Here is a 15,240-nt window from a genome sequence, read left to right on the forward strand (position 1 = left end):
TGCTTTGATATAGGGGATGTGTGGTTTTGTAATAATAGAAATATCATATTTGTTTGCTTTGATATAGGGGATGTGTGGTTTTGTAACAATAACATGTCTCTAGATATGAGACTGTGTCCTTTCAAGCTACTGTTCTAATGGTTTTAATTTTTTATTTTTCGATTTCATTTTCATGACAAGGAATTTGAACCGACATGGTAACTTGTTTAATAGGGGTGTAGAATTGGCCCAATGCATCCCCCTTTCTGCGTGCATGTCGTAAGAGGCTTCAGATGGAGGCATGATCCGGGATGGCTCAGTGGTTAGTGTGCCGGACTCACAAGCAGAAAAATGTGGGTTCATATCCTACCAATGCATCAGTGCAAACCAGCAACTATGGCATCGGCACTAAATAGCGTGATTGTGTTGTTGTGCCGTAAAACACTAAACATATACCCATATAATAACCGCTGTCCTCTATCTTTGCATTGGCCACTACATTGCTAGCATTGGCATTGCATCAAAAATGTCCTCTAAAATCTAACACATCGCGATTTGTATCATCTTCAGATCCGTGTTACCGGAAGGCATGCTTCCTGCAAGCAAAATCAGTTTTACGTAATACAGTCTACTTACAGATTTCAAAATGACCTTCTCTAGCATTAATATGCGGAAATAATGAATATTACTTTTTGGTCGGTCGCCGAAACGGGTCCACATAAATGTTTTCTGTACAATTTCAATAACAAATAAAGACATGCGCAAACAACGCTTTCTGTACATCGACATTAAATTGAAAAGCGAAACGTAATGCTAAAACGTAAAAATCGTATTGATCGTCTTTACGTAACTGATTTTAGAAAGACCTCGTCCATCTTAGAATCTCACATCTTCGTGGCCACGATTCCTATATATTAACCTGTAGATAGGTTAACATGTCGGAACCTTTGCTAACGAAGATGAGATTCTCAGTAAATGAATCGCATTCATACTTAATTCTTTACTATGTGACAAAATAACGTAATTAGAGTTGATGTCATGTTTACATGTGCCAAAAATACTGGTACTATATCTCGTTTTATCGAGGTAGTATCTAAATTTTATATGCATTTTTCTACAAGATATATGTCTCTGTCTTGCTATGTAATTTTCTTGCTTGTGAAGTTGAAACCGACATTCTTGCTCTGTCAATCACCATAAAGAAAAACAATTTTGATATTCTCTAAGACCTTGTATTTATCTTAAGTAATACGAAACAACAAAATTTGTTTAAAGCGCACAGTTTAACAAAAGACAAAAGGTCTATAGCTTGTTCTTTTCTGTCTTTGTTGTGGTTCCTTTGAAATAACTGGTACATACTGTTGTGTTATTTTATTTAAAATTATGAAGTTTCTTATCTTTTTATCACACTGCCATTACAATCTCCACAATATTACAGGAGTATTATTTTATATAAATTAATATGATACGTTATTCATACAAGCAAAAGAAAGTATTCAGCTTTATCCACACATTAAACTAACTACCAGTTTATATAGGAAGCTACCTATTAAAACGAATCAGTCAATCAATAAATGATTACAATCTGAATATACATTATTAATATTTACACACAATTTGTAAACGTATTATGTACAAATAATGCTTCCCTCATCACAAACCATTGAGGATCATTGGTTTTACATAAATCCCAAATGTATAATAATACAACTTGTGAAAGAATAATAATAGAACCAATTAGTCATTAATTATACACTGATCTCGGCAAGCAATGGTAGGACGAAAAACATGCAAGTATAAATATAAAGAAATAAGCTTTGAATAGCCTTTTAGATGGCAAGCTAAACTAAAATATTTCAAGCGCGATACAAAGATAATATTTGAACTTTCCTCTTTCTTATTACTGTTGGTGGCATCTTAGTGTTAAATTTCTGAAACATAACAAAGTTGGGCTCCCGAGATGCGTTTGAGATTGCACAGAAATTGAAATTAAAATAAAAATTTGAAAAAATAACAATGCCACCACATCACACCCATTGCAAACTTGATGCGATTGCACTACTACGTGCAAAATCAATAAGTGACTCATGATTTCGTGGCACCCGATCATTTCTCCGCTAACAGTATTGTGATTCCCATCTCCCACATCCCGAAACCCAGCTAACTTGAGATTCCATTCACGGATAACAACTGGTGACTTACAGATGAAGGACCGGGGAGGTATGATTTTGGTGGCGTACTCTTATATACAATTACTGTGATCCCATACATGAAGGGCCCAGGGGACGTTTGACTATATAAATCATAGTTATATACACAAAACGCAAAACGACACCTACAAAGGAAGGTCAGGGGAGAGGTGAGTCGTTTCATTATGTCGCACAGACCCCCAATTCAAGAATTCTGTTGTTCCTAAATGTACGTCTCTTTCAGGCTGCTGAATGTTATAAATATATGACAGCTATAAATATAGAATGGGAATATAGTACTACCCCTGTCTGTCCATATGTCACACTTTGGTTCCGTTTTGTTCTGAGACAAGTTTCTCAGACACTATTTTTCAGAGTAATATAATTTTATGCGCGTAGAAACCTCATGGCAAACACACAACTTGACGCTAAAAGTATGTCACTATGACTCATATTTCACGTCTCTCTAACTTTGGTTACGTTTGGCGGTCAAGTTAGTTTCTTGTTAGCAATCAGAGGTGAGCTCATATTACATTCTGTATGGATAAATGCTGGTCAGAATGGATAAATCCTTGTCCAAAACCTTCCAAGGAATGTGTATTGTAGGCCTCGGTGAGTTCTGTACACTTTATTTATCAGATTTCTTTGGTATCATGAGTTAAATACAACACCATCAGAGTAAAGTATTACAAGTTTTGAGTTTACTGTATACCAATGACTTTCTAATTTTCACCTAATCTGCATTTTCATTAGACTTGTTTAATTCTTTAAATACATCTCATGAATATTGTAATGGTTTCAAGGTAAGTGCAGATACAACCCACTGAAAAGTAATTACTCTATAACATATAAACTAGCTCTACCACTCTTTCTGGCAATTTTACTTTAACTTTAGTTTCATACGAACATACATCACTTTGGTAGTTTAAAAAGTGGCTCTAGTGCAGATTATACACGATCTAATTGATCCTAGAAAATAAGATGAAAATACGATAAGATCAGGACGCAGTAGCCTTCTCTAGTCTACATATGAACTATTTGGCTTATTTTTCAGTCTCACCATCCTACATCACCAGCAAGCGGAACACGTCGGACTTTTGGCAATGGCTTAAAGTGTCCGCGAATAGTAACTATTGATCGTAGTTCTCGAAAAAATCAGACCTTTCCAGGGAAATGAAATGGCTTCTGCCTCCCTTATCATTGTGCGTCACACCCTTATCGAAATAAATTGTTGATAGTAAAGGTATGGGTAAAGAATAACTATCTCCTTTGGCTAAATTAAAACCAATGCTGAAAAGACAAGTAATCCAGATGTCCGTGACTTAGGATAGCGAGTTTCTTATTCGTTATTAATCTACTACTCCAGTGCACCTCAGGAGACTCGTACAAATATCAAATGTCATGTACAAGCACAAGTGACAGAGAAAACAGCATGCCCTCAGTAAGTAAGTGATAAAAATGAACTGGCCTTGACGTCTGATTTTCCGCAATCAAAATCAACAGGTTTCTTCATTGCCTCAAGACCAAATAACCTGCAAAGTTAGGTGAATGGAAGTAGAACAGGAACCATGCTGCCATGCGGTTGCCACAAGGGACAGACGAAAAGACGGACAGGCAGACATGACCAGCCTAAGATGATTTACGCAAAGCAAAAGTTCGGCAAACGAAAGGCAGGCTCCACAAGGGTACTGATTTTCAACTTATTCTATGTGAATATGCCTTACAACCTATACTAGACAAAATCTACAGGAAGGGAGTTGATATACTATTATAAAATAAAGACCTGGAACGAATTTGAAAGTGTACAGAATTTTCGACAAAAAGATTTCTTCTTGGACGGAGAGGGGGCATTTTCATACGACCCGGGCTTCAGTTTGCCTTCACCCTAACTCATTCAATGTGTCCAGACCCAAAGTATCATACCGCAAGCAACAAAATCTATGGCTGAAATTTACGGATCTTAAAGTACGCGTGGGTGGACAAAGTAGCCATGAGCACGTAGCGACCGCAAGATGAACTTGTTACTGCTATGATCAGCACAATAATCTTGTCATCTTTTGCAGATGTCCAACTCTTTGATAATACCAGGACACTTATTTACCAAGCCATGTGTCATTTCAGCTCGACCACTCAAACATGACAAGCATAGCAATGTTCATTTGCAGTTGTTCTACACCATGGATCTAGGCCTTGACCAATCAGGTATTGTAAGACGGAAACGTTACCGCCGACAGCAGCAGAATGAGCTGGTGTTCCTTTACAATTGTCAACCTCATTGATCATATCAGGATATTTCTCAACCAAGTACTTGCTCATTTCTAATTGACCGTGAACGCATGACCTGTGGAGCAAAGTTTCTTGTGTAGCTGTTCTACACCATGGATCTAGGCCTTGATCAATCAGGTATTGTAAGACGGAAATGTTACCGCTGATAGCAGCAGAATGAGCTGGACTTCGTCAACAATTGTCAACCTCATTGATCATATCAGGATATTTCTCAACCAAGTACTTGCTCATTTCTAATTGACCGTGAATGCATGACCTGTGGAGCAAGGTTTGTTGTGTATCTGTTCTACACCATGGATCGAGGCCTTGATCAATCAGGTATTGTAAGACGGAAACGTTACCGCCGATAGCAGCATCATGAGCTGGTGTTTCTTTACAATTGTCAACCTCATTGATCATATCAGGATATTTCTCAACCAAGTACTTGCTCATTTCTAACTGACCGTGAATGCATGACCTGTGGAGCAAGGTTTCTTGTGTATCTGTTCTACACCATGGATCTAAGCCTTGATCAATCAGGTATTGTAAGACGGAAACGTTACCGCCGACAGCAGCAGAATGAGCTGGTGTTCCTTTACAATTGTCAACCTCATTGATCATATCAGGATATTTCTCAACCAAGTACTTGTTCATTTCTAACTGACCATGAATGCATGACCTGTGGAGCAAGGTTTCTTGTGTAGCTGTTCTACACCATGGATCGAGGCCTTGATCAATCAGGTATTGTAAGATGGAAATGTTACCGCCTGAAGCAACATAATGAGCTGGTGTTCGTTTACAATTGTCAACCTCATTGATCATATCAGGATATTTCTCAACCAAGTACTTGCTCATTTCTAACTGACCGTGAATGCATGACATGTGGAGCAAGGTTTCTTGTGTAGCTGTTCTACATCATGGATCTAGGCCTTGATCAATCAGGTATTGCAAGACGGAAATGTTACCGCCTGAAGCAGCATAATGAGCTGGTGTTCCTTTACAATTGTCAACCTCATTGATCATATTAGGATATTTCTCAACCAAGTACTTGCTCATTTCTAATTGACCGTGAATGCATGACCTGTGGAGCAAGGTTTCTTGTGTATCTGTTCTACACCATGGATCGAGGCCTTGATCAATCAGGTATTGTAAGACGGAAATGTTACCGCCGACAGCAGCAGAATGAGCTGGTGTTCCTTTACAATTGTCAACCTCATTGATCATATCAGGATATTTCTCAACCAAGTACTTGCTCATTTCTAAGTCACCCTTAAAGCAAGACCTGTGGAGCAAGGTTTCTTGTGTATCTGTTCTACACCATGGATCTAGGCCTTGATCAATCAGGTATTGTAAGATGGAAATGTTACCGCCTGAAGCAGCATAATGAGCTGGTGTTCCTTTAGAACTGTCAACCTCATTGATCATATCAGGATATTTCTCAACCAAGTACTTGCTCATTTCTAATTGACCGTGAATGCATGACCTGTGGAGCAAGGTTTCTTGTGTAGCTGTTCTACACCATGGATCTAGGCCTTGATCAATCAGGTATTGTAAGACGGAAACGTTACCGCCGACAGCAGCAGAATGAGCTGGTGTTCCTTTACAATTGTTAACCTCATTGATCATATCAGGATATTTCTCAACCAAGTACTTGCTCATTTCTAATTGACCGTAAATGCATGACCTATGGAGCAAGGTTTCTTGTGTATCCTTTCTACACCATGGATCTAGGCCTTGATCAATCAGGTATTGTAAGACGGAAATGTTACCGCCGATAGCAGCATCATGAGCTGGTGTTTCTTTACAATTGTCAACCTCATTGATCATATCAGGATATTTCTCAACCAAGTACTTGCTCATTTCTAACTGACCGTGAATGCATGACCTGTGGAGCAAGGTTTCTTGTGTAGCTGTTCTACACCATGGATCGAGGCCTTGATCAATCAGGTATTGTAAGACGGAAACGTTACCGCCGACAGCAGCAGAATGAGCTGGTGTTTCTTTACAATTGTCAACCTCATTGATCAGATCAAGATATTTCTCAACCAAGTACTTGCTCATTTCTAATTGACCGTGAATGCATGACCTGTGGAGCAAGGTTTCTTGTGTATCTGTTCTACACCATGGATCTAGGCCTTGATCAATCAGGTATTGTAAGATGGAAATGTTACCGCCTGAAGCAGCAGAATGAGCTGGTGTTTCTTTACAATTGTCAACCTCATTGATCATATCAGGATATTTCTCAACCAAGTACTTGCTCATTTCTAATTGACCGTGAATGCATGACCTATGGAGGAAGGTTTCTTGTGTATCTGTTCTACACCATGGATCTAGGCCTTGTTCAATCAGGTATTGTAAGACGGAAATGTTACCGCCTGAAGCAGCATAATGAGCTGGTGTTCGTTTACAATTGTCAACCTCATTGATCATATCAGGATATTTCTCAACCAAGTACTTGCTCATTTCTAACTGACCGTGAATGCATGACCTGTGGAGCAAGGTTTCTTGTGTATCGCTTCTGCACCATGGATCTAGGCCTTGATCAATCAGGTATTGTAAGACGGAAACGTCACCGCCGACAGCAGCAGAATGAGCTGGTGTTCCTTTACAATTGTCAACCTCATTGATCATATCAGGATATTTCTCAACCAAGTACTTGCTCATTTCTAATTGACCGTGAATGCATGACCTGTGGAGCAAGGTTTCTTGTGTATCGCTTCTGCACCATGGATCAAGGCCTTGATCAAACAGGTATTGTAAGACGGAAACGTTACCGCCGACAGCAGCAGAATGAACTGGTGATCGTTTACAATTGTCAACCTCATTGATCATATCAGGATATTTCTCAACCAGGTACTTGCTCATTTGTAACTGACTGTTAAAGCAAGACTTGTGGAGCAAGGTTTGTTGTGTATCTGTTCTACACCATGGATCTAGGCCTTGATCAATCAGGTATTGTAAGACGGAAACGTTACCGCCGACAGCAGCAGAATGAGCTGGTGTTTCTTTACAATTGTCAACCTCATTGATCATATCAGGATATTTCTCAACCAAGTACTTGCTCATTTCTAATTGACCGTGAATGCATGACCTGTGGAGCAAGGTTTGTTGTGTATCTGTTCTACGCCATGGATCTAAGCCTTGATCAATCAGGTATTGTAAGATGGAAATGTTACCGCCGACAGCAGCAGAATGAGCTGGTGTTCCTTTACAATTGTCAACCTCATTGATCATATCAGGATATTTCTCAACCAAGTACTTGCTCATTTCTAAGTGACCCTTAAAGCAAGACCTGTGGAGCAAGGTTTCTTGTGTATCTGTTCTACACCATGGATCTAGGCCTTGATCAATCAGGTATTGTAAGATGGAAATGTTACCGCCTGAAGCAGCATAATGAGCTGGTGTTCCTTTATAATTGTCAACCTCATTGATCATATCAGGATATTTCTCAACCAAGTACTTGTTCATTTCTAACTGACCATGAATGCATGACCTGTGGAGCAAGGTTTCTTGTGTATCTGTTCTACACCATGGATCGAGGCCTTGATCAATCAGGTATGGTAAGATGGAAATGTTACCGCCTGAAGCAGCATAATGAGCTGGTGTTCCTTTACAATTGTCAACCTCATTGATCATATCAGGATATTTCTCAACCAAGTACTTGCTCATTTCTAACTGACCGTGAATGCATGACCTGTGGAGCAAGGTTTCTTGTGTAGCTGTTCTACATCATGGATCTAGGCCTTGATCAATCAGGTATTGTAAGACGGAAATGTTACCGCCTGAAGCAGCATAATGAGCTGGTGTTCCTTTACAATTGTCAACCTCATTGATCATATCAGGATATTTCTCAACCAAGTACTTGCTCATTTCTAATTGACCGTGAATGCATGACCTGTGGAGCAAGGTTTCTTGTGTATCTGTTCTACACCATGGATCGAGGCCTTGATCAATCAGGTATTGTAAGACGGAAATGTTACCGCCGACAGCAGCATAATGAGCTGGTGTTCCTTTACAATTGTCAACCTCATTGATCATATCAGGATATTTCTCAACCAAGTACTTGCTCATTTCTAAGTGACCCTTAAAGCAAGACCTGTGGAGCAAGGTTTCTTGTGTATCTGTTCTACACCATGGATCTAGGCCTTGATCAATCAGGTATTGTAAGATGGAAATGTTACCGCCTGAAGCAGCATAATGAGCTGGTGTTCCTTTAGAGCTGTCAACCTCATTGATCATATCAGGATATTTCTCAACCAAGTACTTGCTCATTTCTAACTGACCGTGAATGCATGACCTGTGGAGCAAGGTTTCTTGTGTAGCTGTTCTACACCATGGATCTAGGCCTTGATCAATCAGGTATTGTAAGACGGAAACGTTACCGCCGACAGCAGCAGAATGAGCTGGTGTTCCTTTACAATTGTTAACCTCATTGATCATATCAGGATATTTCTCAACCAAGTACTTGCTCATTTCTAATTGACCGTAAATGCATGACCTATGGAGCAAGGTTTCTTGTGTATCCTTTCTACACCATGGATCTAGGCCTTGATCAATCAGGTATTGTAAGACGGAAATGTTACCGCCGACAGCAGCATCATGAGCTGGTGTTTCTTTACAATTGTCAACCTCATTGATCATATCAGGATATTTCTCAACCAAGTACTTGCTCATTTCTAACTGACCGTGAATGCATGACCTGTGGAGCAAGGTTTCTTGTGTAGCTGTTCTACACCATGGATCTAGGCCTTGATCAATCAGGTATTGTAAGACGGAAACGTTACCGCCGACAGCAGCAGAATGAGCTGGTGTTTCTTTACAATTGTCAACCTCATTGATCATATCAGGATATTTCTCAACCAAGTACTTGCTCATTTCTAATTGACCGTGAATGCATGACCTGTGGAGCAAGGTTTCTTGTGTATCTGTTCTACACCATGGATCTAGGCCTTGATCAATCAGGTATTGTAAGATGGAAATGTTACCGCCTGAAGCAGCAGAATGAGCTGGTGTTTCTTTACAATTGTCAACCTCATTGATCATATCAGGATATTTCTCAACCAAGTACTTGCTCATTTCTAATTGACCGTGAATGCATGACCTATGGAGCAAGGTTTCTTGTGTATCTGTTCTACACCATGGATCTAGGCCTTGATCAATCAGGTATTGTAAGACGGAAATGTTACCGCCTGAAGCAGCATAATGAGCTGGTGTTCCTTTAGAATTGTCAACCTCATTGATCATATCAGGATATTTCTCAACCAAGTACTTGCTCATTTCTAACTGACCGTGAATGCATGACCTGTGGAGCAAGGTTTCTTGTGTATCGGTTCTGCACCATGGATCTAGGCCTTGATCAATCAGGTATTGTAAGACGGAAACGTTACCGCCGACAGCAGCAGAATGAGCTGGTGTTCCTTTACAATTGTCAACCTCATTGATCATATCAGGATATTTCTCAACCAAGTACTTGCTCATTTCTAACTGACCGTGAATGCATGACCTGTGGAGCAAGGTTTCTTGTGTATCGGTTCTGCACCATGGATCTAGGCCTTGATCAATCAGGTATTGTAAGACGGAAACGTTACCGCCGACAGCAGCAGAATGAGCTGGTGTTTCTTTACAATTGTCAACCTCATTGATCATATCAGGATATTTCTCAACCAAATACTTGCTCATTTCTAACTGACCGTGAATGCATGACCTGTGGAGCAAGGTTTCTTGTGTATCTGTTCTACACCATGGATCTAGGCCTTGATCAATCAGGTATTGTAAGACGGAAACGTTACCGCCGACAGCAGCAGAATGAACTGGTGATCGTTTACAATTGTCAACCTGATTGATCATATCAGGATATTTCTCAACCAGGTACTTGCTCATTTGTAACTGACTCTTAAAGCAAGACTTGTGGAGCAAGGTTTGTTGTGTATCTGTTCTACACCATGGATCTAGGCCTTGATCAATCAGGTATTGTAAGACGGAAACATTACCGCCGACAGCAGCAGAATGAGCTGGTGTTTCTTTACAATTGTCAACCTCATTGATCATATCAGGATATTTCTCAACCAAGTACTTGCTCATTTCTAATTGACCGTGAATGCATGACCTGTGGAGCAAGGTTTGTTGTGTATCTGTTCTACGCCATGGATCTAAGCCTTGATCAATCAGGTATTGTAAGATGGAAATGTTACCGCCGACAGCAGCAGAATGAGCTGGTGTTCCTTTACAATTGTCAACCTCATTGATCATATCAGGATATTTCTCAACCAAGTACTTGCTCATTTCTAAGTGACCCTTAAAGCAAGACCTGTGGAGCAAGGTTTCTTGTGTATCTGTTCTACACCATGGATCTAGGCCTTGATCAATCAGGTATTGTAAGATGGAAATGTTACCGCCTGAAGCAGCATAATGAGCTGGTGTTCCTTTACAATTGTCAACCTCATTGATCATATCAGGATATTTCTCAACCAAGTACGTGCTCATTTCTAACTGACCGTGAATGCATGACCTATGGAGCAAGGTTTCTTGTGTATCTTTTCTACACCATGGATCTAGGCCTTGATCAATCAGGTATTGTAAGACGGAAATGTTACCACCGATAGCAGCATCATGAGCTGGTGTTTCTTTACAATTGTCAACCTCATTGATCATATCAGGATATTTCTCAACCAAGTACTTGCTCATTTCTAATTGACCGTGAATGCATGACCTGTGGAGCAAGGTTTCTTGTGTATCTGTTCTACACCATGGATCTAGGCCTTGATCAATCAGGTATTGTAAGACGGAAACGTTACCGCCGACAGCAGCAGAATGAGCTGGTGTTTCTTTACAATTGTCAACCTCATTGATCATATCAGGATATTTCTCAACCAAGTACTTGCTCATTTCTAATTGACCGTGAATGCATGACCTGTGGAGCAAGGTTTCTTGTGTATCTGTTCTGCACCATGGATCTAAGCCTTGATCAATCAGGTATTGTAAGATGGAAATGTTACCGCCGACAGCAGCAGAATGAGCTGGTGTTTCTTTACAATTGTCAACCTCATTGATCATATCAGGATATTTCTCAACCAAGTACTTGCTCATTTCTAACTGACCGTGAATGCATGACCTGTGGAGCAAGGTTTGTTGTGTATCTGTTCTACACCATGGATCTAGGCCTTGATCAATCAGGTATTGTAAGACGGAAACGTTACCGCCGACAGCAGCAGAATGAGCTGGTGTTCCTTTACAATTGTCAACCTCATTGATCATATCAGGATATTTCTCAACCAAGTACTTGCTCATTTCTAATTGACCGTGAATGCATGACCTGTGGAGCAAGGTTTCTTGTGTATCTGTTCTACACCATGGATCTAGGCCTTGATCAATCAGGTATTGTAAGACGGAAACGTTACCGCCGACAGCAGCAGAATGAGCTGGTGTTCGTTTACAATTGTCAACCTCATTGATCATATCAGGATATTTCTCAACCAAGTACTTGCTCATTTCTAATTGACCGTGAATGCATGACCTGTGGAGCAAGGTTTCTTGTGTATCTGTTCTACACCATGGATCTAGGCCTTGATCAATCAGGTATTGTAAGACGGAAACGTTACCGCCGACAGCAGCAGAATGAGCTGGTGTTCGTTTACAATTGTCAACCTCATTGATCATATCAGGATATTTCTCAACCAAGTACTTGCTCATTTCTAATTGACCGTGAATGCATGACCTGTGGAGCAATGTTTCTTGTGTATCGGTTCTGCACCATGGATCTAGGCCTTGATCAATCAGGTATTGTAAGACGGAAACGTTACCGCCGACAGCAGCAGAATGAGCTGGTGTTTCTTTACAATTGTCAACCTCATTGATCATATCAGGATATTTCTCAACCAAGTATTTGCTCATTTCTAATTGACCGTGAATGCATGACCTATGGAGCATGGTTTCTTGTGTATCTGTTCTACACCATGGATCTAGGCCTTGATCAATCAGGTATTGTAAGACGGAAACGTTACCGCCGACAGCAGCATAATGAGCTGGTGTTCCTTTAGAATTGTCAACCTCATTGATCATATCAGGATATTTCTCAACCAAGTACTTGCTCATTTCTAACTGACCGTGAATGCATGACCTGTGGAGCAAGGTTTCTTGTGTATCTGTTCTACACCATGGATCTTGGCCTTGATCAATCAGGTATTGTAAGACGGAAACGTTACCGCCGACAGCAGCAGAATGAGCTGGTGTTCGTTTACAATTGTCAACCTCATTGATCATATCAGGATATTTCTCAACCAGGTACTTGCTCATTTCTAACTGACTCTTAAAGCAAGACTTGTGGAGCAAGGATTGTTGTGTATCTGTTCTACACCATGGATCTAGACCTTGATCAATCAGGTATTGTAAGACGGAAACGTTACCGCCGACAGCAGCAGAATGAGCTGGTGTTCCTTTACAATTGTCAACCTCATTGATCATATCAGGATATTTCTCAACCAAGTACTTGCTCATTTCTAATTGACCGTGAATGCAAGACCTGTGGAGCAAGGTTTCTTGTGTATCGGTTCTGCACCATGGATCTAGGCCTTGGCCAATCAGGTATTGTAAGACGGAAACGTTACCACCGGAAGCAGCATCATGAGCCAGCGTTCTTTTACAGTTGTCAACCTCATTGATCATATCAGGATATTTGTGAGCTAAGTATTTTATCATTTCTAATTTGCCATTTAAGCATGCCATGTGTAGCACAGTTTTTCTTTGTTTTGATCGATCTTTTAAATCAGCTTGATGATGGCTTGTTTCTTTATCTTTTGATTGGTTGTTGCAATCTGTTCGATATTTAGCTTTCATTAATTTACAGATCTTTTTGAAAATATCAATACTCCCCCCATATGCTGCACAGTAAGGAACAGTATGTCCTCCCTCTGATACATTGTATAACATGTTTGAATAATTATCCATCAAATGAAAGGCCATCTCTTTCTTGCCCTCCAAACACGCATAATGTAAGATGTTCATTCCATCATTATCTGTACGTATAGGATCAGCACCTTCTTGAATAAGAAATTTCAGAATGTCAACACTTCCTCCTGATGCCGCACAATGGCAAACACTTCGACCTCTACTGTCACATTGATTGACTAGTAATGAGTATTTAGACTTTAACAAGTTGACCATATCAAGTCTTGCATGAAGACATGCAGTATGCAGGAGACTTTCTCCATTTTCAGATCGATAATTGATATCTGCTCCGTTTTGTAATAGAAACTCCATTGCCTCTTCAGAACCCTTTTCAGCAATTATTGAAAGTATGTCATTGCCATTCACATCACCCGTTGTCATAATCTGCTGAAATAGGCGAAGATCTTTGTGAACACATGATACCTTTGCGGCTTTTGTGAGAAACGAAACGGCCGGTAGTTGATACTCTGTAAATTGTTTTTTCATACCCTGAAGAAGTTCACTGGCAAGGTCACAGTTGTTTGCATTTGCTGCATGCACCAGAAGGGAATTTTGATCCGTATCAGCTAAAACATGAATTGTCTTACACTTATCCATGAATAACTTTCTAAACTGTTTAGAAGACCACACATTGGCTTCTGCAATATTGGCAAAATCACTAGAAACTTTCGTCTCCAGCACTTTAATGAATCGTTCAATCAAAATGCCATGATGCAGTGGTTTTAGATCCAACATCAGTGCAGGTACTGTATCATTTGAACTCCGGGATTCATTGCTAATTCTACATAGTTTGCAAACTGATTGTAGAGAACATAATTTAAGTGCCTTTGTTGGGCGCCGCGTACCGTAAGAAAGAAACACAGCTTCCTCAACTGCGCTATGAACGAAGGAATATGATTCATCACTTTCACTGAACAAAAGATATGATCTGCAGAGTGCATTTGCTGCTTGCTTAATATCAGCAAGTTTCACATCAGGCCCACCGTAGGAGCTAAAAATCATCTTCACCTCTTTTTCCCTGTCGCTGGTGATAGAATCTTCGTTTATCGATTCTGATTTCAATGTTCCGCCTGCAAGCATTGCCAAAACTAGGCAACCATAGAAAACACTCTTCTCCATGCGAAGTCGTTCTAGTTCTCGTAACATAATTTGCAAAGGTCTTGTAAAAAAGTCAAGCAACATCGATTTGTTTTCTATTGATTGTGCTTGTCTACACAAAAATGGAAATCCGATTGATGCTTCATTTATTCTGCACAATTGTAGAACTTCATCTTTATGTAATCCAAATTTGTTTAGATACTTATTTGCAAATTCGACCTTTTCTTCCTCATGTAGGTTCATACAATCGCTTTCCAAGTTCAGAATGATGTTGTCACAAAATAGTGACTCAGAAATCTCAGATTCAAGTTGTAAACCTCTCCCTGTTTCCTCGTAAATGTGAGTTCTCATGGTGAAAATCATAGTGTGTATTCTGTTGGCTATAAGTGCCGTCATAAACCTAGCATTTGCATTCCAGTTTTGTAATTCTCCTTGGAGCAAGCCGTACTTTCCACACATGTCATCAACAACTATAGCCAGCTCTGTAGACGAATCTGCTAACTTCTTCCATTCGTCTGCAGTGGATATTATCAAGGGTCTTGCATTGTTCTTATCTTCAAGGCATATTAATAGTAACTGATACGCCAAGTAAGTTTTACCTTGCCCTGCTTTGCCTGTGATTAGAATCTTTCTATGCCGATCAAGGATCTTCTTTCCCCTTATATATCGTTGGTTTTGAACGAAGAACTCAGCACTATGTTCTCTATGTCTTTTCAGCACTTCTTTGCTGCGATCTGAAAAAGAACCTCAGTTGCGTATCTTTCTA

General features: G+C 40.0%; 3 protein-coding genes across 3 annotated transcripts in view; all 3 read right to left on the minus strand.

Moving 5' to 3' along the window:
- Positions 1-4,625: 4,625 nt before the first annotated feature.
- Positions 4,626-5,288, minus strand: LOC149795424 (transient receptor potential cation channel subfamily A member 1 homolog). Its single transcript, XM_089963796.1, has one exon. It carries the CDS (start codon positions 5,286-5,288, stop codon positions 4,626-4,628), a length of 663 nt encoding a protein of 220 aa, XP_089819922.1.
- Positions 4,635-8,102, minus strand: LOC149795425 (transient receptor potential cation channel subfamily A member 1 homolog). The gene has a single exon (XM_089963797.1). It carries the CDS (start codon positions 8,100-8,102, stop codon positions 5,349-5,351), a length of 2,754 nt encoding a protein of 917 aa, XP_089819923.1. The 3' UTR covers positions 4,635-5,348.
- Positions 8,103-8,162: 60 nt separating this feature from the next.
- Positions 8,163-15,240, minus strand: part of LOC149795426 (uncharacterized) — a 47,530-nt gene continuing 40,452 nt past the window's right edge. The window contains exon 10 of the mRNA XM_089963798.1: positions 8,163-15,208. Coding sequence (XP_089819924.1) covers positions 8,163-15,208 — 7,046 coding nt within the window. The remainder of the gene's footprint in view (positions 15,209-15,240) is intronic.

Source organism: Sinohyriopsis cumingii, chromosome 7 (genome assembly GCF_028554795.1).
Source record: "Sinohyriopsis cumingii isolate HCF-2022 chromosome 7, ASM2855479v2, whole genome shotgun sequence".
In the NCBI taxonomy this organism is placed as follows: Eukaryota; Metazoa; Mollusca; class Bivalvia; order Unionida; family Unionidae; genus Sinohyriopsis; species Sinohyriopsis cumingii.